This window comes from Nyctereutes procyonoides, unplaced genomic scaffold (assembly GCF_905146905.1).
Source record: "Nyctereutes procyonoides isolate TBG_1078 unplaced genomic scaffold, NYPRO_anot_genome, whole genome shotgun sequence".
In the NCBI taxonomy this organism is placed as follows: Eukaryota; Metazoa; Chordata; class Mammalia; order Carnivora; family Canidae; genus Nyctereutes; species Nyctereutes procyonoides.
The window spans coordinates 28,364,327-28,388,281 of record NW_026575046.1 but is presented as its reverse complement, the minus strand read 5'-3'; the positions used below and the strand labels follow the sequence as shown (position 1 = coordinate 28,388,281).

The window sequence follows — 23,955 nt, the reverse complement described above, 5'->3', positions numbered from 1 at the left end:
CCCCAGTTTCTCTGAGGACAGTACCAGGCCTCCTCTCGTCCAGGCTTGATGATTTGGTACAACTTCTGGGTTCTTTTCCTTCAACCCTCATGTCTACCGGTTGGTTACCCTACTGCAAAACTATGGGAATCCTACTCCCATCATGCTGGAGGTGAGTGGGGGCTCTGTCCACTGCCACTGTAGGTCTGGAGTCCTGCATGAGGCGTCATGGCCTCCTCACTGGTCTCCCACTTCCAGTTTCTTTCCTCCAAATATCCCTCTCTAAGGAGCAGCTCTAAGCGGGTCCATCATCTCAGTGTTTCCACAACCCTTGTTGCCCAGTGAATCCCATACAAACTCCTCACCCTGAAATGGGGCCCCGGGAAACCAGGACCAACACCCTAGCTGTGCTCCTGTGTCTCATCTTCTCTTCCACTGCCCTCAGGCTGCCCCCTGGAGAGGTTTAATGCTTTATCAGCTCTGTGCCTTCATCTTCTCTCTGACTCCCTACAATCTTTTAAAAACATAATCTTACCATGTTGCTCCTCGGTTTAAAACTCTCCAAAGCCTTTCCATTGCATTTACTACAAAATCCAAACTCCTAAATGGCTACAAAGCCCTAAGTGGTGTGCCCTGTGTGATAGACCATCCTTCCCGAGCCCCAATTTATGTAATTCAGCCACATGGCCTTTTTCTCTGTTCCAATGGGTCAAGCTCAATTCTTCCTCTAGTGCTTCACATGACAGCCCTGACAACCTCTGACAACCTCATGGCCCAGCGGCAGTGCATCTCCTCAGCTCCTCCTTCCCTGGTTACAGCACTCTCTCCTATTGAGGCCAGATGTGGCTGCAGAATCCTTCTCAACATAGTGCGGACTGCAGGTGACCGCCACCAACTGGCCAGCTTTGTCACAATTAACGATTCTGCTCCTGAGAGCTGCCCCAGCCTGCTGTTCCCCAGCCACTGTCAGAAGGGAAAGCTGAGGCCTACGGGAGGCAGAGTCACCCACCCTGAATGTGAGCATGAGTTAGCAGTTGAGTCAATATCTGAACCTGATTGTTCCTGGTCTTAGACTATTGTTCGTCCTTTGCACCAAACTCTTTCCTGTTTTTAATTCCTCAAGGTGGGTGGTCCCAAAGCATAGGAAGACAGCTTTCTGGGCCCACAGGGTGTGGGAAGGAGGGCCAGGAGGGACAACAGACAGGGGGCTCGGGTAGGGGCTCGGCAAGGGTACCACGGGTTGCCTGTTACCAGCAGAGGCATCAGCGGCAGGGGAGAGTGGTTGCCGTGGCGATGGACCAGCCAAAGCAGGGCGCAGGGAGCAAGCTGCTAGACAAGCTGGTTCTTAAATCAGCACATTACCAAATGCTTAAAAAAATAAAAATGGTTTCCATCCTTTGGCAGCGTTGGGAAGAAAACCCTCATTGTCCCTCCCCAGTAATCTATCTGGATCTGAGTCCAGAGAAGCCACTGGTAGTCCCAGGAATAATCATGCCCAGCTTCTCATTTTAGGGTTACCCAGAGAGGCAAAGTTACCTGCTCAAGTCCTGTAGCAAGGACTAAGCTGGGGTGGAGGTGGCAGGGGAGGGGGAGGCTATGATAGAAGGAGGGGTCCTCAGTGACGACTTTGTGGAGTCACCTGCCATCTGGAGCAAACAGCTTCATAGTTACTCGGATCCACTCACCTCCAAGACCCTGCCGCTGATGTATCGATCACAAGTCTCGCATTTAATGCCGAACTGGGAGTGGTAGTCGGACTCGCAGTATGGAACGCCATCCCTGCAAGAGGAAATCCACACAGGGAGAGGAGGCTGGGGGGAGGCCCTTGGGGGTGTCATGTGCAAGTTCCCAGACCTGCAGCCAATGGTGACCAGACCAAGATTAGGAACACTTGGGGAGCTTGTTAAAAATGCAAACTCAGGGATCCCTGGGTGGCTCAGTGGTTTGGTGCCTGCCTTCCACCCAGGGTGTGATCCTGGAGTCCCGGGATCGAGTCCCGCATCAGGCTCCCTGCGTGGAGCCTGCTTCTCCCTCTGCCTGTGTCTCTGCCTCTCTCTCTCTCTCTGTCTCTCATGAATAAATAAATAAAATCTTTAAAAAAATAAAAATGCAAACTCTCTAGACACTCTTTAGATCTGTGGACTCAAAGAACCCCTGGGAAGGAGGCCCAGGAATCTGCATCTTGACAACCTGCCCATGTGCACCTGGGAACCACTAGTCTGGGCCGCTGGCCATGCATATCCCTTCTGTATTTCCCTTCTTATTCTTCTCCCTCACAAGTTATCCAGACCCAGTTCCTTCTCTCTATCCCCAGAGGCTCTTTTAAAAATGTATTGTAAAAATGTATTGCGCTTTATTTTATTTAGAATAGGTGATATTTGCATTTGGCACATTGCAAAGGCATAAAGGGAAAAGTCTTCTCTCTCCTCCCAGCCCTTTCCAGGAGGTCATTGATGTGGTCAATTTTTGTGCAGAGCCTTCAGGACTCTTCTTCTAATAACAATTTTACCTGTAGTGAGAGAATCATCTGACTGCACTCCCAGACAGTAGATACGAGGAACCTACCCTAACTACTTCCTATGTGCTTCATTTTCTCCTGGTGCTTATAACTTAACAGGCAGTAATAAGATGATTGTTAATTATTCTTACACTATCCCCTGCTGCTAATAGCCACTGACATTTATGGTTCGGTGTGTGCCAGGCCCTCTAATGGTGTTTTATACAGGTTATTTCATTTACTTCTTATGGCTGCCCTATGAGGTCAGAACTGTAAGTCTCCCTTTCGTGTTGATGAGAAAACTCAACTCTGATGACCTGAAGCTGGGTTCGAACCCAGGAGGTCTGGTTTCTCACCCAGGCTGTCATGAGGACCAAAGGACAGGGCTGCCCATGCCCCAGGGCTCAGCTCAGTGCCTGGCCAGTTGTGAGCACACAGCACATGGCAGCTAAAGAAATCCTCATGATTGTGGAGAGGGGTCTTCAAGGAGCATGTGTAAGGCTCAGCTTTCACAGGTCGATGTGGAGGTAAGTGGGGGCATCAGACAGCTCACCCCAGCTCTGGGCCCTGCCTCCCTCTAAGGATCTGATCTGAGGACATGGCTCTATAGTGCTAATGAATCCAGGAGGAGAGAGGAACATTTCCCCTACTTTGGGGTGTAACAGAACTGGTTCATGCAGAGAGGCCTAAGGACAGGCGTGCCATTGTTTCATCTCCAAGTTGTTGCTGTGTTGGGATTGCTGGGAGCCCACCCTGGGCAGCAGGGAGTCTGCGTTCTCCTGAAGGAGAGGCAGCAGTGACGACCAATGTCCAGCAAAGGCCAGGGGTCAGACTGTTGTGTATAGGCTCCTGAGACAAGCTTCTCCCACTCCTGCCAACCCTTCCATACTCTATGGGTGTGTTAGGATCACTCTGCAGGGGGAGAAAGTCATTTGTCAGAAGATGGGTACAATGAGCCAGCAAAATTTGTGTATAAATGCCAACCCCTCCTCATTTGGACTCAAGGGTTGGGAGGCCTTGGGGAATTTGAAATATACATGATTCTCAAAAGAGGCAGATGGTCAAATCAGTATTCACTAGACACTTATTAATATGATGTCTAAGCCTTTGCACCACCCTATGAGCTAGGTCTTTTTATCCCTGTTTTTATAAACAAGGAAACTGAGTCTTGGAGAAGTTAAGTTCCTTGCCAAGGTCACACGGGTTGGGCCTCTAACCCAGGCATCAATGCCAGAGGCAGCGCCTCTAAGTGCCTGCCACTCAGCCAGTACATAGTTGAAGAGCTCAGAGCCAGGCCGCAGAAGCCCAAGGTGCAATGGGCCATCGGAGCTGGGCCTTCTTGAGAGGAGCTCTGAGCAAACCCTAACCCCTGACTTAGGCTCACAGACTCAAGGAGACTCCAGGCTGGTGACTGACTAGGGGCACTTCTTACTTGGCAGGCACAGAGGGAAATGCCAAAGTCCTACTAACATGGAATTCAGAGTTCTCGGGGATGTGACCTCAGCTCACCTCTGTAGCCTTGGACTTTGCTTCACCTGCACACACATCTGAGCTCCAGCAAGCAAGGTGGATGTGTCAGGCACCATCCCACCCTTGCCCAGCCTGGGCATTCTTGCCTACAAACTCCTTCTTTGCATGTTCAAATCTTACCCTTGTTTTCAAGGTCTGGCTCAAATGGCACTATTTTCCATGAAGCTCTCACAAATTCCAGATCTCACTCCCTGCTATTTAGAGACGCTCCCTTCTTCCTCTGAATATTCACAGAACTTCACTTGGACCTCTGACACAGAAGTGCTGCTTGGTAGCATCCATGTCCCCTTTGCCCCTAGCCTCACCTGGGTTGGCCTTTGGGAGCCACCCCTGCCACTCACAGTCACTGTGGGTCATAGAGGGCTGCTCTCTGGCTCTAGGGTTCATATCCTTCTGGCCAGTGATTGGTCAGGAATGGGTGTGTGACCCAAGGGTGGCCAAATCAGAGGCAGCCATGGGACTTCTGCTGGAGTCCTTGGGAAAAAGGCCTCTTTCTCTCTGCTGGGCTTGCTAAGCTGGTAGAATGAACCCCTGGAGTTGCTGGGATCATCTTTGCTACCCTTAGGGGAGGGATTGCTTGGGAATAAATTCCAACACAGAGGAAGGTAGAGCTGAGAGAGAGGGGGAGACACACACACATACACACACGCGCACACACGCTACTGAAGGGCCAGTAACATATTTAAGCCCCTGGATTCTGCTATGCTGGAAGTCAGTATGCCTCTGGCCTTGCCATTTCTGAGTCAAACTCATCTTGCTTAAGTGAGTTTGAATTGGGTTTTCTATCACTTATGATCTAAAGGGTCCTAAAGAACACAACTCTTGAGCTCCCTCTCATATAACCCAGGGTGCCATAATTCTTTATCCATATAGTTTATGTCCCTTATTAGACTATCACTCTCCCGATGGCAAACACCATATGTGCTACAACTTTATATGCTCGCCATGTCCTAGCGGTGGGTCAGAGCGCTGCCTCAGAGTGTCTGGGTCATAGAGCATCAGAGCTGTGAGGGTATGTGGCCATTATTCTTTTAGGTACTTGAGTATGGGAATGAGGTCACTAGGGTCTAGCAGCAAGGGGGCTTGTCTGGTGCTGTGCTGTGTAGCCATTGGGGGTGGGGCCCTCTCTCCTGATAGCTTTGTGTGTCCGTTGTATCTCTTCTCAACTCAATTCATTCAACAACTGTATTATTGACCAGGAGTCGGGCGAGATAGCAGTGGGTAACACAAAGGCCTTGGCGAGGCCAGACATTAAATATCATCAAGGAGCAACTTCCTCAAGTCTCAGGTTTTACATCTTTTAAAATGGGGATGGATGCCTCACAGGGTTAGTTGTGGGGTTTAATGCAATAACCCATACACAGCCATTAGTATATCCTCTGTACGTAATAAAAACTCAGTAAATGGTAGCTATTATTATTATTATTATTATCAAAAAGTTATCATGGATAAATATATGATGGCAATAGATGTTAGGCTGTGTGAAGGGAGCAAACAGGGTCCCGTGAGGGCTGGTGTTGGGGGAGTGGGAGTGGCATGAGACACCATGAGACCACCTCCGGAAAGTGGGTGTGGGACCCAAGACCAGAGGGCGAAGAACAAATGCCATCAAGGAGAGAGAAGAGCATCTCAGGCAGAGGAAACACCACGGAAGGGCCCAGGGATTGGGGAGGTGCTGTTTGTGGCTGTGGTAGTGTGGTGGCCAGACGGAAGTGCAAGGAGGTACCCCTGGAGATTCAGGCAAGGGCCCCAAGGCCGGAAGAACAAAGGTGTTCTGGAAGTTGGGCAGGCCCGGGGGAGACACTCACTTGCTGATGTACTCCCCGGTGAGGATGACGCTGCAGGTCTGGCATTTGAAGCAGCTGACGTGCCACTGCTTATCCAGTGCCAGGAGTGACTGGCCGTGCTTGATCTCCTCCTTGCACCCAGCACAGTCTGCAAAGACAAGAGGACACTGCTAAACAGAGCATCCTGGACCCCCTGACCACTGTGATCATCTCAATCCAAGTGAAGGAAACCCCTCTCTGAAAACCAGTTTTCCCCCAGCAACTTCCACCCTTGTACTGACTCCTGCCCAGAGCTCTACCGGGTAAAAGCAAAGGCACCGGAGCCCTGGCCTCTGGACAAGAGGTCAAAGAGAGACATCCTAGGATTCTTCCAGAAAGTTCTTTGTCATACTGACTGCTGTACATCCCAAACAGACAGACCTGCACTGCTTCTGGCCCACCCTCAAATAGTTAACTAAGCATGCTACTCTCCATGCCCTGGGGATCAGCAGCATCGGCTTCACCCGGGAACTTGCAGATGGGCAGCATCTCAGACCATTCAGACCTACTGAATTTCATCTTGATCTCCAAGCAAAGTCAAGCCTGAGAAGCACTGCTCCAGGAGATAAGCTTAATATCTAATTTCTCCCACCCCTGGGCTGTATGCTTATGGGCAAGGACCCTGTCTGTGTTTTGTGGTTAAATCTATCCTCTTGCCTAGTGCTGTGCTTGACACATAGTAGGACCTCACATATTTGCTGAATGAGTATGAAGGAGTGGACCTCATAGTACTCAGGAAAAGGATTGAATTTACTGTGCCTGCCCCTTCCCAACATGTTTGTAGGGCAGACAACATGTAGTCTGCCAAACATTTTTCTCCCTAAGGATTAAAGAATCTGCTAAGATTGTCCCAATCCAGAGAGGTGTCCTTATTCTCCATCCTCATCACCCTGGAATGTATACCAGAGCCACAAAATGTGGGGACCAGGCATCTGCTCGTTGCTCAATCAGTGTCTGGGGAGGGGCAGGAAATGGAACCAGCGTCCAAGGTACTTGGGAGATGCTGGGAATTCAGGCCGACCGGATGGCCCACTCTGGAGGAGGAAAGGGTCATGGGACAAAGTTTACCAGAGGACAAACCTCCCAATTGGCGCCACCAGACGGAGGCATACTTTGGAGCAGCCGGGAGAAAAGAAACTGCGTTAAGTTGGGAGAGGCTGGCTGGAAGCCCTCATGTCCAGCTGGGAGCCAGTCCTGGGAGGGAAGATGATGTGCCCGCACTGTCTAGGAAGAGGGTGTGCCCAGCAAACTGTGGGGAGGGTCTGAGCCCTGAAGAAGTGCTTGTAGGAGGCAACTCCCATAGGACCCACCTCTTAGTGCCTTTCTAACACCCCTTAGCGCAGGCTGGGGGGTGGGACGGTCTCTGATTGCAACATGCTTCAAGCCCCAGGCCTTCAGATGAGGGCCAGGAGGACAGTTCTGGGATTTCTCTTCCTTCCTTCCTCCTGGAATAGGCCTACCCACCTCCATCCCAATAATCACAGGCTTTAGAATGTGATCATTTAGAGAAGTCAGGCACCCCCCTGTCTTTTTAATGAAGTGACCTGCTCAAGCTCAGCATAGAAGAAAGTGAGAGCTCAGGGGTCAGGTTCTGAACCACAAATACTGAACTTATGTCTGTGGGGCTCCTTGATGGGTTCAATAGTTCCACAGGGGCTATGTTCACAGAGCACTTGGTCACAGTTCCACCTAACGCAGGAATCTACAGCATTCTTGACAGGCGGGCACCATCCTCTGCGTAATAGCCTCCAGGGGTAGGAAGCTCACTCCCTTTTGAGGAAGCCCATTTTGCCTTCAGACAGGCAAAATTGTCACGAGTGCCTTCTTTATTTTTTTTTAATTTTAATTTTTAAAAATATGTATTATATAAAGATTTAAGATTTATTCTTTTTTTTGTTTTGCTTTGTAACTCCACTTTTAATTTCCTGATTTTTTTTTTTTTTTTGAGCATAGTTGACACACAATGTTCCATCAGTCTCAGGTGTACAACATAGGGATTCAACAACTCTATACCTTATGCTATGCTTACCCCAAGTGTAGCTGCCATCTGTCACCATATACCACTATTACGGTATCATTGGCCATAGTCCTTACACTGTGCCTTTCATCTCCATGAATTATTCATCCCATAACTGGAAGCCTGTATGTCCCACTTCCCTTCACTCCTTCACCCATCCCCCCACCCCCTTGCCTCTGGCAACCATCAGTTTGTTCTCTGTATTTATGGGTCTGTTTCTGCTTTTTTTGGTTTGTTATTTCATTAGTTTTGTTTCTTAGATTCTACATGTAAGTGAAATTGTACAGTATTTTTCTTTATCTGACTTATTTCACTTAGCATAACACCCTTTAGGTCCATCCATTTTGTTGCAAATATTTCACTCTTTTTTGTGACTGAGTAATATTCCATGGTATATATATATGCTACATCTTTATCCATTCACCAATTGATGGATACTTGGGTTACTTCCATATTTTGGCTATTATAAGCAATAATTCAATAAACAGAGGGGTGAATATATCGTTTTAAACTAGTGTTTTTGTTTTCTTTGGGAAAATACCCAACAGTGGAGTTCCTAGATCATATGGTATTTCTATTTTTAAATTTTTGAGGAGCTTTAATACTGTTTCCCACAAGGGCTGCACCAATCCACATTCTCACCAACAGCACACAAGTTTCCCTTTTTCTCCACATCCTTGCCAACACTTGTCATTTCTTGTCATGACTGCCTTCTTCTTCTTTTTTTTTTTTTAGAGGGAAAGAGAGAGAGTGAGAGAGTGCATGGTAGTGGGGGTAGGGGAGGAACAGAGGGAGAGGGAATCCCAAGCAGGCTCCATGCCCAGCATGGAGCCCAACGTGGGATTTGATCTCACTACCCTGAGATCATGACCTGAGCTGAAATTAAGAGATGCCTAACAGAAGGAGCCATCCAGGCGCCCCATGACCGCCTTCTTTATGTGAAGCTAAGACCTGACTCCTTGTGATGCCCCTTATTTTATGCAATAAGAATAACCTACCTCTTTTGCCTCCTGACATTTCCTCCAAATATTTAAAGACAACTGCAATTTCTTTCATCTTCATTCCTTATACTTCACTTTTTCTTGCTTGATGTGGTCACCACTGATCAAACTCACTTGTTGACTCCATGGAGCTAGGTATGTTATGGCCAACAACACAATTCCCTACCTCTCCAAAACATCTCATTTGAATAGCTGCATCCTTCTGTGGCCACATTCTAGCAATGAGTCTCATCTTCTTAAGTTGCAATGATACATCTGGAATGGACTTGGCACCTTGAGTTAAAATTCAGGGGGCAGTACAGTGAAGTGGTTAGAGGCTGGGCTGGGAGGATAGAGTGGATGGTGAGAAGCTGGCTGATGGCAAAGCCCAGCCCCCTCACTTCCTCGTGTGACCACTAAGCTTCTACTTCTGCATCTGAAAATCTTCCTTATGACACTGGTATGAAGATGTACTATCATCGGGCCTGTAAGGACTCAATACATCAGCTTAACAAATGCTCACTATTATTCCTAATTTCATGTTCTTGTGTTTTTAACCCATATTCTGTGCACTGTCCAGTCTCTGATCTGAGGCCAGAAGAATATTTCAGCAGGGAAGGCCTGCTGATTCCTCATCTATGTGGTTTTTCTTTCCATGTTATACTGTGGGTCCTCCACCACTGGCCTCGGATTGATCAGAACCCTTTCCTCCCTCTTCTTCTTCCTTTCAACCTTGACCTCTGGTGGAGCTTCAGGCATCTACCCAGGAGCCCATGAGTCTGGTAAAATAGGCAGGGTTAGGAAAACTACACCCTGCCACGAGTTGGTTGCTGTGCAGTCAGCTGTCCACTCCTCATATGTTCCTCTATTCCAAAATTACAACCTTCAGCTGGCAGAAAGTATGATGCCACCACCTGTTCCCTCAAATCCCTCAGTTTACTGAGGTCCCTAAAGACTCCAGACAGCCATTTTTAGTTTTTCTTGACTGCGTCATACATTCCACTTAGATCAACAAAAATGAGTGGGTTTTGTGAGTCATAGCCAGCTCCCTTCCTTGCTTTAGATAACTAATCCAGGAAGACAGGACCCTTCCCAATTAGCAAATCATGTCTGGTGTGAAGGGAATTGGTTCCAGGGCCAGAATGCCTGGGCCCACATTCCAGTTTCATTACTTACTATTTGCATGACTCTGGGCAAGTTATTTATATTCTTTGGGTCTCAGTTTTCTCATCTATAAACAATCACTCTTCTCTCCCTCACTATAATGAAATATTATGTATAGATATTATGTATAGAAAACTTAGTGCATTGCCTGACAATAGTAACAGTCAATCAGTGTAAGTAGTGGTGATGATGGTGATGGTGGTATTGGTGGTGGTGATAATGTGTGGTGGTGTTTTTGGTAGTGATGGTGGTGGTAATGATGGTGGTGGTGGTGTGGTGGTGGTAGTGTTGGGGATGGTGTTGGTAGTGATGGTGGTGACAGTTGTGATGGTGGTGGTGGTGGTGATGGTATGGGTAGAGATGTGGTGACAGTTGTGATAGTGATGGTGGTGGTGATGGTGACAGTTGTGATAGTGATGGCGATTGTAGTGATGGTGGTGACAGTTATGATGGTGATGTCACTACTGCTGCTGATTTCTCTCAGTGAAAATGGTGAGAGAATACTTCTTATTCTTGTAAAAAGTAACACAATTATTATTATTATTTTGATAGTTCCTGAGTTTTCTTCTTGATCTCCTTTGAGTAGTTTCTACTCCTGTTGTTCCAGAATGTTTTTATTCACCCTCCAGGGATGAAATGTCACACCCCTACACCCCTGTAGATGAAAAATACATCATGTTTTCCTCCTTCTTTTTCCTTTTCCATAATACATTCTTCATCTTATCCCTCTCTTGAACCTGGTTTTGGTTCCCTCTATCCTTCAGGAACTCAGCAGACCTTCCAACATCGCCTCTAGTTATCTGCAGCATGGACACTGACCACCTCTGGGGAGAAAACTCTTCTGTGAAACATATTCCCTACAGTAGCATCCACTGCTTGATGTATTTACTTTGTGAGTATAACAGGATGAGCCTCGATCCTGGGCACGCCCCCTGGAGAATGCTCATGTGCTCACTTGTTCTCATTATTCACTATTCTTCACCTTCTTCTGCCTTTGGACTCCCAGAATTATGGTGAGTGATTGTGGTGAGAATTTAGCAGCCTCTCCTCAAGGACGCTCTCACATATAGGATTCCTACATTCAGCCAAGGAACTCCCCCACCTCTCTGAGATCCCTAGTGCGTGTAGTAACGCAGTACAAGCCAAGAGAAATAACAGATTCAGGAATCCTATTCTCTCTTCGGTGTGCTTTCCAGATTAAATCTCCAAGTCCACAGCATCCCTCACTTTATATTTAGAGAGTATTTTACACACTATGACGTATGCTAGTCTGGCTCCTGGATACTAATACATTTGTTTTCCATAAAGCTGGGTAAATGGAGCCCCAGCAAGGCTATGTATCTGCTGTGCTTCACACAGAGGGTTGGCATGCTCCTGGCTCCAGCCTGCCATTCTCTACTGCCTCACACAGGGTCCTATGGATCTCTGGGTGCCTCTGCAGCATCAGTCACAGGGCTGTGGTCCTGCATCCCAGCACTTCAGCCTTGCTGTCATTCTGCACGCTGCTTTCAAGGAATCATGAAAGATAACAGTGTGTGCACTCAGCCACCTTGAGATGGAAACCTGCTCAGACCAGCAAACTGTTCTTGAATGTCACTAAGGATGCTGAAGGAAGTGCTCTGCACATTCTGTAAGCAGATCTGATTAGATCTAGAGGAAGGAAGGGTGAGGGAGGGAGCCTTCCCATCATCTTTCTCTACGCTGGGCGGGCTCTGATGGAGTCCCTAGAGGCCAAGCCCTGCTGACTCGGGGTGTTCTGTGTTCACCCCCTCAGCAGGATGCATCCCCAGCACGCTGACTCTGTCGGTGCTCCGCACCCGCACAGTGGTGCAGCACAGGAGGCTAATGGGTTTTCATTGATTCTGCTGTGGAGGCCAGTAGGAGTGTCATGTAATGTGAAGAAACACTGGAGCCTAGTGTGGCTTATTGCAGGCTCCAGGGGCCAGGTCCACGCGTCTGTGGGCACCTGCCGTCAGCAGCCTGACAAGGGCATCTGGAAATAGTGATTTAGACACCTTACCACTAGACACACTTGAGAGGAATGGATGTTCCATGAATTCGAATGACTGTTCTGAGGTATACTCTTGATCCTCAGTTTCCCCCCAGATCTATAGTTTGGTGATGAAACATAACAGTATGGTGTGAAAGAAGTTCCCCTCATCTCTAAGTGGGGGTTCTCAGTCTTAGGGGCAGCAAATGCATCACCAGGAAGCTTATTAAGAATCCACATTTCTGGGACGCCTGGGTGGTGGGGCTGCCTCTCTCTCCCTGTGTCTCTCATGAATAAATAAATAATAATCTTTTTTTTTTTAAAGAATGCACATTTCTAGGTTCCTTTCTAAAAGAAGTCCAAAGGGAGGGGCACCTGGGTAGCTCAGTCGGTTAAGTGTCTGCCTTCAGCTCAGGTCATGATCCCAGGGTTCTGAGACTGAACCCAGAGTGGGCTCCCTGCTCAGTGGGGAGCCTGCTTCTTCCTCTCCCTCTGCCCCTCTATACTCATACTCTTTCTCGTTTGCTCTCTGTCTCTCTCTCTCTCAAGTAAATAAATAAAATATTCGAAGAAATATTAAAAAAAAAAGTCCAAAGTGGATCTGAAAAATCTATGTTTACCAGTTATGCAGTGAAGCTGAGGCAGTGTTCCCCAGGACACTCTCTGAGACATTACCACAACCCTTGTGGCTTGCTCCCATATTTCTCCTTTTTTTGATTTTTTAATTTTTTTAATTTTTTAAAATTTTTATTTATTTATGATAGTCACACACACACAGAGAGAGAAAGAGAGAGGCAGAGACATAGGCAGAGGGAGAAGCAGGCTCCATGCACCGGGAGCCTGACGTGGGATTCAATCCCGGGTCTCCAGGATCACACCCTGGGCCAAAGGCAGGCACTAAACTGCTGCGCCACCCAGGGATCCCCCATATTTCTCCTTTTTAAGATGTGTCTGTCTATACTTTTTAGTGGAATTTGTAAAAACTGAGAACCACTGGTGGCTTCATCAGCCCTGTTAGGGAGCCCTGGGGAACCTGGATCCAGAGGGGAGATAAGATCAGGAGCCAGCTCATCCCAGAAGAGCCCCACCCAAGTGGCCAAACACGGTACAGGCTGTCATGGTCTATAATCAGCAGCCTGCTTTCCCTGCATTTCTGCTTAAGGAAGCTTGTGAGTCTGGGCTGTATGCCAAGTGGGTCAGGCTTCAGGAGTCCTCCAGGGTGGAAACCTCCCCCACTTCCCTCCGGGCCTGCAGGAGCAGATGACGGAGTGGGGACGGGGAGCCCTAGGAGGCATGGCCCGCAGACAGGGAGGTGCCCAGGGGGAGGACTCACGGCTTGGTCCGCGGATCTTGATGGGCTTACTGCTGGTCATGGACTGGGAGCATGTCTGACACACGCATTCCTTCCCGCTGAAGGTCACCTTGTCTCCAATGGGGAAAGGCTTCCTACAAGGGAGATGAAAGAGCAATTCAACACCTCTTCTCTAGAGGGCTTCCAGGTCTACTGGTGAGCTGACGGCAGATACGCCCAAAGCTCATTGGTCCCCCACACAACATACCTTCTATTATACCAGGTAAATTCAAGTGCCATTCATAGTGACTAAACCACTCATTTGGGGCCAGGACTGGAACTGCCCCCCACCGGGGGGGCATTTATACGATTTTAAACACTGGGCAAATCATGACACTTAGTGAAGCTTGCAATTCTCATCTGTAAATGAATAGGTCAATACTTCCTCCTAGGGCTACCCCTTCTTCCTGGAAGGGCTTTTGCCATCCCAACCTCACCTATCCCCCTATATCAAGAAGAACTCATTCAACTCCTAAATTCACCAACATTTCTTCCTTTCACTGTGCAGGACATTTAGAAGTCCACAAATCACCGCCTCCTCTGTTCTGCCCTTGTGTAGTTTGGGTTCCAGAGTTCAGAGGTCTCAGACTTGCATATGTCCTACTTCTCTACGCAAATATAAACTGTACAGAGAATCCCTGGCACTGGGGAGCCCATTGTTCAGCTGCTCTTGCGCATGAGTACTGACCTGTCATAAAGGACATCTTGGCTGGGACATTGATCTGTGGTAAAGGACAGAGCATGACCTTGGGGAGGCACTGCATCTGTATGAGGCTTGACAGAAACTTCACTTTAAACCATTTCAACCTGTCTGTGCTAACCTCCAGTGGGTCTGGGATTCTGGGACCCCGGGCCAAGGTTTTAAGAGATGGATGAATAAGTGACTTCCACCGGGGGATTTTATTTTCTTATACACTCTGTCATTAGCCTCAGTGGAAACCCAAACTGGTAACTAACAGGTAGTTATTTTATGGGGAGAATAATTAATCTATAAATCCCTTTCCTAATTAAAAAAGGCATATATTTATTCCAAACCATGTTTTCTACATATGACTTAATCAGAGCAGTCCATTGAATTTCAATGTGTTTGTGGGCAAGGCTGAGGTCTCCTTTATTTTTGCATCTTCTTAATGGGGTGCTTGACATACAGTGGACCCTTCACGTACATCTGCTAAGTTAATAAGGAACCGGGCTGCAGGACATGAGGGGGAGGGATGGGTGAGATTTCCATCACCTACCAGGTTACCTGAGAGGCTAGATGGTTATCATATGATAATGAGAATAACAAAAGCAAACACAATTATATCCCAGTCACTGAGCTAAAGTCTCTGCAAGTACTATCTCATTTATCTTCATGAAAACCCCAATAATGTTGGGATGGTTTTGATGCCCATCTTACAGATGAAGAAGCTGGGGCTTACAGTGTGTGTTGGAGGGATCACTTGTCAGGGTCATGGAGAAAGCCTACAAACAGATATCTCTGTGCCACATGTGGCTGAGGGGGTGGCAGCTGGTCCAGATGCCTGGTTTCCAAAATGGGCTGAGTACTCAGTGGCTCCTTTGAGGACTTCTGATGGGAAATGGGAAGCTGAAGGTGGGGGCTCTGGTCCTCATTCTGTCTTGATAGCCAAACAAACTAGTGTTTTACATTAGATCATATCTGACAGGCAGGATTTAGCTGCTAAACAGTTTGAAAACCACCGGCCTGTCAGATCACTCCACACCTGAGATCCTAGAAATCCAAGTGTCCAGCATACAGCCCCATGAGCCACACAGCTGCCAGGGGGTTCAGGCAGAGGGACCTGGCCTCCGGTGGCCACCTGCCCAGCCTGCCCACCTGCACAAGCTGCATACGAAGCACTTCGGGTGGTAGGTGCGGCCCAGCGCAGAGATGACCTCGCCGGTGATGAAGTCCCTGCAGCTGTCACAGCGGGTGCCATAGAGCTGCTGGTAGTCCTGAGTGCAGATGTACTCCTGGTTCTTGAAGAAGAAGCCCGACTGGGCCAGGCCACAGCCACACACTGCGGGGGGGGGGGGGGGCAAGGAGAGAAACAGGGCAGGCTGAGTCCAGGGAAGGTCTGCAAGCAAGCAGGAGGTTCTCACTGGGGACAAGGCTGGTGTCTGACTTGGTCAGGAGTGGCCTGAAAATGGCGGCCATCAGACCTCATGGGGGCGAGTGCTCCTTAAAGTGTATCCTGAAGACCACTTGCATTGGAGTCACCCCCGGGCACCTTGGGATGCAGATGCCTGGGCCTGAATCAGACTCCCCCAGGGTTAGGACTCATGTATTTGCATTTTAGCACACTCCCCGGCTGATTCTCATGAGACCACTGATGTTGGTCAATACAATCCTCTCAATACCTGGTTGAAAGTTTAGGGCCATGTGGCTCACAGAAGGCCCTACTAGTGGTATTATGAACCTGATAAGAATCATTCAGTTAAAATTTCCCTGGGCACTTTCTATGTGCATGATTCCGTGCTGGGTAAATACAATTTAGGATGGCAATGGGATGGATGATTGGAAGTTTATAATCTGCTCACATCATAGAAATCAAGAGTTGGTCTGTTCCCAGGCAAGAATGATAAAACATGATCTCTGAACTGTGAAGAGCTAACAATATATGCCAAGAGATGACCTTATAGAACATACATCATGCGCAATAGGCCACGGGCTGGTGCAGGCAGCAAGTGTTGTGAGTGGGGAGGAAAGGGAGCAATGTCAGTAGCGGAGGGTTCAGGGAGGCTTCTCAAAGGAGGTGGCACTTAAGTTGGACTCTGAAGGCAGAATGAGCTAAAGAACACAAGCAGGAAGTTGCAAGGGATATTTGTGTGGAGGTGGGACTGGAATAGGGGTGGTGTTTTGAGGGAGTGGAGGGCAGTAATACAGAAAAATATTGACAGATCAGTTGGCCCTTAGGAGGGCCTAAGTCCAGCTTAAGAAGTTTAGGCTTTGTGGGATATTGAGAAGCCATGGACGGTTTTTCTCTCAGTTTTTTAAAAACCTCCAAAAATTATTTTGAAACTCTCCAACATATACAAAAGAAGAGAGAAGGTTACAATGATGTCCTATCAGCCAGTTGCAAAAATGACCAATTGCATTGATAGTTTTTGAATTGTCAGGCAACATGATGTCATAGGAATCATGAGATATCCTTGTGGACAATATGAAGATGTTGTAATAGAAGAGTAGGTGGATGTAATTATAGGTGCTTGAACAACTGAATCATGTGCGACTCTCTTCCCCCAAAGGACTTAGAAACGTGGGAAATGAGACTTCCCTCTGAGGGTTAAGTTACAAAATCAACACCTAGTGGGAAGAGCAGAAAAGTTCCCTCCAAGAGGGTGAATGGCTCTCAGGGTCACCAGTACTGCTGACTGTATTGATCTGGCTAAAGCAAGGGTGGGCAGCCAAGACGGGGCTGGCCAGCAATCAAAGGAAGGCCACTGGGGAGCCCATTCCAACCCTATGACCAGCCTCCTTGTTCTGAGTCTGCATTCACAAAGTGACTGATCATTTCACTTTCTACATAGGGCAATGGAGAATTATAACTCTCGTTTACATTAATAAACGGGCACTCTGATTTTATACCTTGGTTTCCCAAGGACTTGGTTAGCATGAATCAGCTTTCTCAAGCATGATCAATGGTGAACAAACCAGTGAGATGGAATTCCAAGCCTGTAATTGTGGAGACCTGGCCTAGACTGGGTGATGCTACCCTACTAAATACTACCTCCTTTTCATAGGGAAAGTTGTATTGCAAAAGCAGCCAGGTTAAAGATAGGAGGGACTTCCAGGCTCATGGCAGAAATATTTCCCAAATGTTTGTTCACCCTGCAGGCCAGAGGCAGCCTTATAGGGCCAGGATGAGTGAGGAGGAGGGCAGCCCCAGATGTCACAGCATTAGGGGGATAGTGAAGCCAGTGGGAGATTTAGTAGTCTGGGAGGCGGGCCACCTGGGGTCTGGATTTGTCACTGTCACTAACTCTCTGGGTGACAATGAACTTGGTGTCTGTTTACATGTATGTAAAATGAAGAAGGTGGATTAAAAAGTGACGTGAACTTTTCTTCTGACACTGTGAGTCTGACATGAATCTAGGAGAAGCAGAGCTTCTTTTGGGACTGATCAGGTGCCTAAACACTCTAAACTCAGTACAAGGTTGGGCTGGCCGCCCCTGGAGATCACCCTGCCTGCAGAGAGGCAGGGCATATTGGTGGAGGTATTGGTGGTGGTTGATGGGGGAGGGTTCATCTTCTACCAGGGTTCACGAAAAGTCATCACGTCAAACAATGCCTCAAGAGCCAGCAAGGCCAGAGTACAGGCCGTCCTGGGCTGTGCAGGTGGCAGATCAATTGACTTCATGGCTGTGGAATTAGTTAGGTCATGGCCTACGACCTCATTGGAGACAGCGCCTGTTTTTTTCCTTCTTCTCTCTCCTTTGTTTCCCTTTCCAACTCCACCCCCAAAGCCACCTCTCCCAGTGGACAAAACCAGGAGGCCATAAGAAAACTTGGAACAATTGGTTCCTCCATTCCTCCCACCAAGGAGCTGAAGGAGGAAGTTTTTGGTAGAAAGGATGTAAAGGTTGATAAGAATCTCAGGGGGGTTCCTGGAAATACAGTGGGGAATACAGGGATAGAAGGCAAGTTGGACACCATGACAGATGTATTTGAGGCTGAGCAGAGCCCAGCATTCAAACAACAGAAAAGGCCTTGGAGAGGGTCTACAGTATGGAACTGATGTGGAATTAACACACCCAGGACAGGCGTTATTCTGTGAATTAAAAAAAAAAGGGGGGGGTCTATTGACGAAAAAAAGAAAGCAGATCATTTGGTTTGACAGTGGGACAGGATATGAAGGATTAGAACTGCTTTGAGAAAATCAGGAATGAATGTTCACTGTTAATATGATGTCCAGAAGGAGACCTTGCACATAGTCTGTGTTTCAGGGGAAAACAGACTATTCTGTGGGTCACTGGACCTTTATCCAGGTTTCTATTCCACCACTCAGATGCTGGAAAAGGCTTTGAAAAAATTACCCCACCTCTCCTGAGCTCAGCTACCTCATCTGTGAAATGAAGGGGCTATGTGGTAACTGAGAACATACCCAGATCTGTGAGTCCATGAGTCTATCATATATATATGATCCTGTTGATTTTCAACTTTTCCAATGAGATGGAGTTTTACAGAATTTCAAAACTAAAGGGTTAGTTAGAAGGGCCCCTGAGCGTGATCTATTTAACATTTAAACATTAAAATTATGAAATATAGTAGACATACAGAAAATGTAGTAAATATACACGTACAGTTTAAAGAAGAAGAATAAAATACACTCCCAGGTATCCACTCCCAAGTTTATGAACTAGAACATCCCCAATGTCTGGGAAGCTGTTTGCATCTCCCCAAAGCATCCTCTCCCCACGCTGGCCCTAAATGTGTGTTTGTCATTCTCTTGCTTTTCTTTCTACTTTGACCACCTCTGATGTATCCACAAGTAATGCATTGTTCAGTTTTGCCTTTTTTGAACTTTATGTTGATGGAACCCCACTGGACTTATTCTTCTGTGCTTGTTTCATACTCTCAGGATTATATTTCTGAGATTTATCCATATCGATGTATGTAACTGTATTTTTCATTTTTACTGCTGTGCTGTGTCCCATTGTTTGTATCACAATCGATCTACTCCAGTGTTGAAGGACATTTGAGAAGCTTGCAGTTTTTTTCTTTTATGGAAATGCTGCTTTGAACATTCTCATATCTGTGAGGTGAAGCCTTGCTGTTTTCCAAAGAGTTTTTCCCATTTACATTTGCACCAGCAGTTTCCACTGACCTATGTCATCATTGAAGGCTGATAATATATGTAGTCAACATGGTAAGCTATCAAACGTCATCTTATTGTGATTTTATTTAATTAACAATTTTTTTTAAAAAACCCTCTTTTCTTGCTTTTTAGAGAGCAGGGAAGGGTGGGGTAGGGACAAAGAGGAAGGGAGAGAAAGAATCTTTTATTTATTTATTTATTTATTTATTTATTTATTTATTTATTTATGATAGTCACAGAGAGAGAGAGAGAGAGAGAGAGAGAGAGAGAGAGAGAGAGAGGCAGAAACACAGGCAGAGGGAGAAGCAGGCTCCATGCACCGGGAGCCCGACGTGGGATTCGATCCCGGGTCTCCAGGATCGCGCCCTGGGCCAAAGGCAGGCGCCAAACCGCTGCGCCACCCAGGGATCCCGAGAGAAAGAATCTTAAGCACAGGCTCCACGTCTAGTGCAAACCCAACTTGGGGCTTCATCTTACTACCCCGAGACCATGACCTGAGCCAAAATCAAGAGTGAGATGCTCAACCAACTAAGTCACTCAGGTGCCTCATCTTATTGTGATTTTAATTTTCAGTTACCTGATTATTAATGAAATTGAGGATCTTTTTATATGCTTATGGGCCATTTATGTTTTCAAGGTCCATCCACGTGAACGTATGGCTCCATAATATTCCACCACACTTTATTTATCTGTTTATTGGTTGATGGATATTTGAATTGCTTCCAATTTTTAACTTTATAAATAGAACATTTATACATAAGTTTTTGTGTGGGCATATGTTTTTGCTCTCTTAAGCATGCATCTAATGAATTTGAAATCGTTAGGTCATATGGTAACTCTACATTGAACTCCTAGAGGAACTGCAAGCCTGTTTTCCACAGCAGCTATGCGTTTCGCATTCCCACCAGCAATGGATGAGGGTTCCTTCTGTTTTCTCCACACTCTTGTCAATGCTTGTATTCTCTGTCTTTTTGAATATGGCTGATCTCGTGGGTGTGATGTGTGTCTCCTTGTGGTCTGATGTGCATTCTCAGATGGCTAATGATATTGAACATTTTTCCATGTGTTTATCTGACATTTGTAGAACTTCTTTGGAGAAACCTCTATTCAGATCCCTTGCCCATTTTGAAATTGGATTATTTGTCTTTTTCTTAGTAAGTTGTAAGAATCCCTTATATAGTTTAGATACGAGTTCTTTACTAGACGTACGATTCGCAAATTTCCTCTACCATTCAGTGGGGTTGACATTTTACGTTCTTGATGGTATATTTTGAAGCACAGAGAAGTGTTTAATTTGGATGACATCTAATTCATCTATTTTTCTTCTTATTTTTAAAAGATTTTATTTATTTGAGACAGAGAAAGAAAGAGAGAGCGAGAGAGAGAGAGCTCAAGCATAAGCAGGAGGGAGGGGCAGAGAAGAGGTAGAAGGAGACTGCCCACTGAACAGAAAGCCTGATGTGGGGCTCCATCCCAGGACCCTGAGATCATGACCTGAGCCTACAGAGCCATCCAGGTGCCCCCATCTATTTTTCTTCTGTTGTTTGTGCTTTGGGTGTCATAGCTAAGAAGTCTTTGCCTAACTCAAGGTCACAAAGACTTACTCATATTTTCTCCTGAAAGTTTCATAGTTTTAGTTCTTACATGTAGGTTTTTGACTTATTTTGAGCTCATTTTTGTGTAAGGCGTGAGGAAGGAGTCCGACTTCATTTTTTTTTTTTTTTGCACATGTATATCCAGTTTTCCTAGCACCATTTGTTGAAGATTCTTCTTTCCCTAGAATGATCTTGGTAGCCTTGTTGAAAATCTATTGACTATAAACCTAAGGATTTATTTCTGTTCTCTCAAGTCTATTGATCTATATGTCTATCTATGTGCTAGTACCACATTGTCTCATTTATTGTGGCTTTGTAATAAGTTTGGGAAATGGGAAGTTTGAGTCCTGCAGCTTTTTTCTTCTTTTTTCAGGATTGCTTTGGCTTTTCTACCTCCCCTGCAATTCCACATTAATTTCGCAATCAGCTTGTCAATTTCTTTTAGGAAGCCAGCTGGGATTTTTATGGGTATTGCATTTGCTATCAACTGAAGAGTGTCTTTCCCCAAATTTATATTCTGAAGTCCTAACCCCCAGTGTGATGGTATCTGGATAGGGGGTCTTGAAGAGATAATTAAGGTTTAGATGAAGTTATAAGGGTGAGATTCTTATTATGAGATTAGTATCCTTTTTAGAAGAGACACAAGCAAGCTTGCCGTCTCTCTCTCTCTCGTTCTCTCTTTCACTTTCTCCCTGGAATGTGAGAACACAGTAACAAGCTTGCTGTCTGCAAGCCAAGAAGGGAGCTCTTATTAGAACCTGACCGTATTGACACCTTGATCTTGGACTTCCAGACTCTGAAACTATGACAATACAAATTTCTGTTGTTTAAGCCACTCAGTCTACAATATTTTATTATGGAAGCCTAAGCTGAGTAAGATAGCATCAAACCTGTGGATCAGTCTAAAGAATGCTTCCATCTTTACAATATTAATACTTCTGATCCATGAACATGAGATTTCCTTTCATTTATTTAGCTCCTTTTGTATTTTGTAATTTTCAGAGTATAAATTTTACACTTTTGTTAAATTTATTCCTGTGTTGGGGCACCTGGGTGGCTCAGTGGTTGAGCATCTCCCTTTGGTTGAGGGCATGATCCCAGGGTCCTGGGATCAAGTCTTGCATCAGGCTCCTCGTAGGGAGTCTGCTTCTCCCTCAGCTTATGTCTCTGCTTCTCTCTGTGTGTCTCTCATGAATAAATAACTTTTAAAAGTCTTTTTAAAAAATGTATCCTTGTGTATTTTATTTTTGATGCTATTGTAATGGAATTGTTTTCTTAATTTTATTTTCAGATTGTTCATTGCAAGTGTATAGAAATTCAGTTAATTTTGGTATATTAGTCTTTTACCCTGAAACCCTGATGAACTTATTTGTTATTTCTAATAGTTTTTTAGTGCATTCCTTAGGATTTGCTATAATAAGATCATGTCATGTGCATATAGAAATAAGCTTACTTTTTCTTTTTTAATCTAGATGTATTTTATTTCATTTTCATGCATAACCAACCCAATATGAACCTGCAGTACAATGCTGAGTGGAGGTAGTGAGAGCAAACATCTTTTTGTTACTTTTGATTTTACAGCAGGCAGGCAGTCTTTCACCAGTAAGTACGATGTTAGCTATAGGTTCGTCTCTGTTCTTGAAAGATATTTTTGCTGAACACATAATCCTAAACTTTCAGTACATACAGGTATTATTCCACTGGTCTCTGGCTTCCTTGTTGCGACTAACATATCAGTTGTCAGTCTATTAAGCATTCATAAGCAGATGGTCTATTTCTTCTCTCTGGCTGTTTTTAAGATTGTCTTTTGTCTTTGTGATCTGCAATTTCATTCTGATGATGTATATAGATGGATATCTTTTATATTTTTTCTACTGGCATTTATTAAGTTTCTGGATCTAAGGATTTGTGTCTTTGAACAGTTCTAGAAAATTCACAGCTGTCATATCTCCAAATATTGTCTTCCCACTCGTGTATTCTATTTACATATCTCTAGAACTCTGATTGAATATATGTCAAACCTTTCCAATATTTTCTCCACGTATAAACTTTTATTTTTACCACCTTCTTATATTCCTGGACCATATGCATATGCCTTTTTCTTGTCTAAATCCTACAGTTCATTAATTATCTCTTCAGGAACATCTAATCTGCTATATAATCCATATGCTGACTTTTAAATTTCAAATATTATATATTTTTATTTCTAAATTTTTGTTTTTTTTTTTAAATCTGCTGTGCTATTTGTTATAATGTGTTGTTTCTTGCTCATTTTTTATGGCTCTTCTTACCTATTTAAATGTATTGTATGCAGTCATTTTATAATGTCAGAAAATACCAATTTTTTATGAAGTCTCTGAAGTTCTGATTCTTCTCTTCATTGTTTCTGTTGACTCTTCCTCCATTATGATTTGTGTGTTTTTGACTGTGAATTAGACCATGAGTTACTCATTTTGCTAATAACGTTACCTGTGTGAATTCTTTGAGGAGTAATGCTGAGTAAAGCTGAGTTCTTCCAAAGAGGAATATTACTTGTTTCTGCCATTTGCCAAATGTGGGATGACTTTTTTTAAATTCTCTATTGCTTTTTAAAAATTTATGCCAAATATATTCAATAATATAGAATATGAATCCATGTAGAGGGTGGATTATAGGTAGACATTTTGATACAAGTATTATTTTCCTCTACCCAGTGCCAAAGTTATCCAACTTACAAACAAGTTTCATTGCTGTCTCTTCCAGTTTATTTCTCATCCATCCATACACTGAAAGATTTTAGTAGGGCAAAATCTCAGCTTTACTCAGAGGTCTCCTATTAGATTCCTACTTAGATCAGGCTCTAGCCTCTACTTCCTATGTCTCCATGATCTATACAGCCATTAAGGCAAAATCTCAAGGTCTCCAAGCCTTGGAATAAACCATCAGAATTAAATCTGGCACTGGTAGTCACACAAGGATTTCTGCTTTTATTTTGCTTTTCACCTCTGCAGATACTTTCATTTCATGTCAGCCCAGTAGTGTATGGTAAAAGAATTGTAAGAAAAATTCACAGAGACATTAACTGTTTCAAATCAGGCTATTTAGGCTAACTAGTCCCTATGATTAGCTCCTGTTGGAAACAAAAATTCTCTCATTTGTTTCACTTCTAAGCAAATCGACATTGAAAAGAGAAAATTAAATCTATTTTTTCCCTTTAAAATCTCTATG

The 23,955-nt window shown here is 45.2% G+C and overlaps 1 protein-coding gene across 1 annotated transcript in view; it reads right to left on the bottom strand.

Moving 5' to 3' along the window:
- Positions 1–23,955, bottom strand: part of ABLIM3 (actin binding LIM protein family member 3) — a 111,037-nt gene that overhangs the window by 47,248 nt on the left and 39,834 nt on the right. Inside the window, exons 4-7 of the mRNA XM_055325833.1 lie at positions 15,172–15,355; positions 13,317–13,429; positions 5,815–5,941; positions 1,665–1,758 (exon numbers count right to left, since the gene is read on the bottom strand). Coding sequence (XP_055181808.1) covers positions 1,665–1,758; positions 5,815–5,941; positions 13,317–13,429; positions 15,172–15,355 — 518 coding nt within the window. The remainder of the gene's footprint in view (positions 1–1,664; positions 1,759–5,814; positions 5,942–13,316; positions 13,430–15,171; positions 15,356–23,955) is intronic.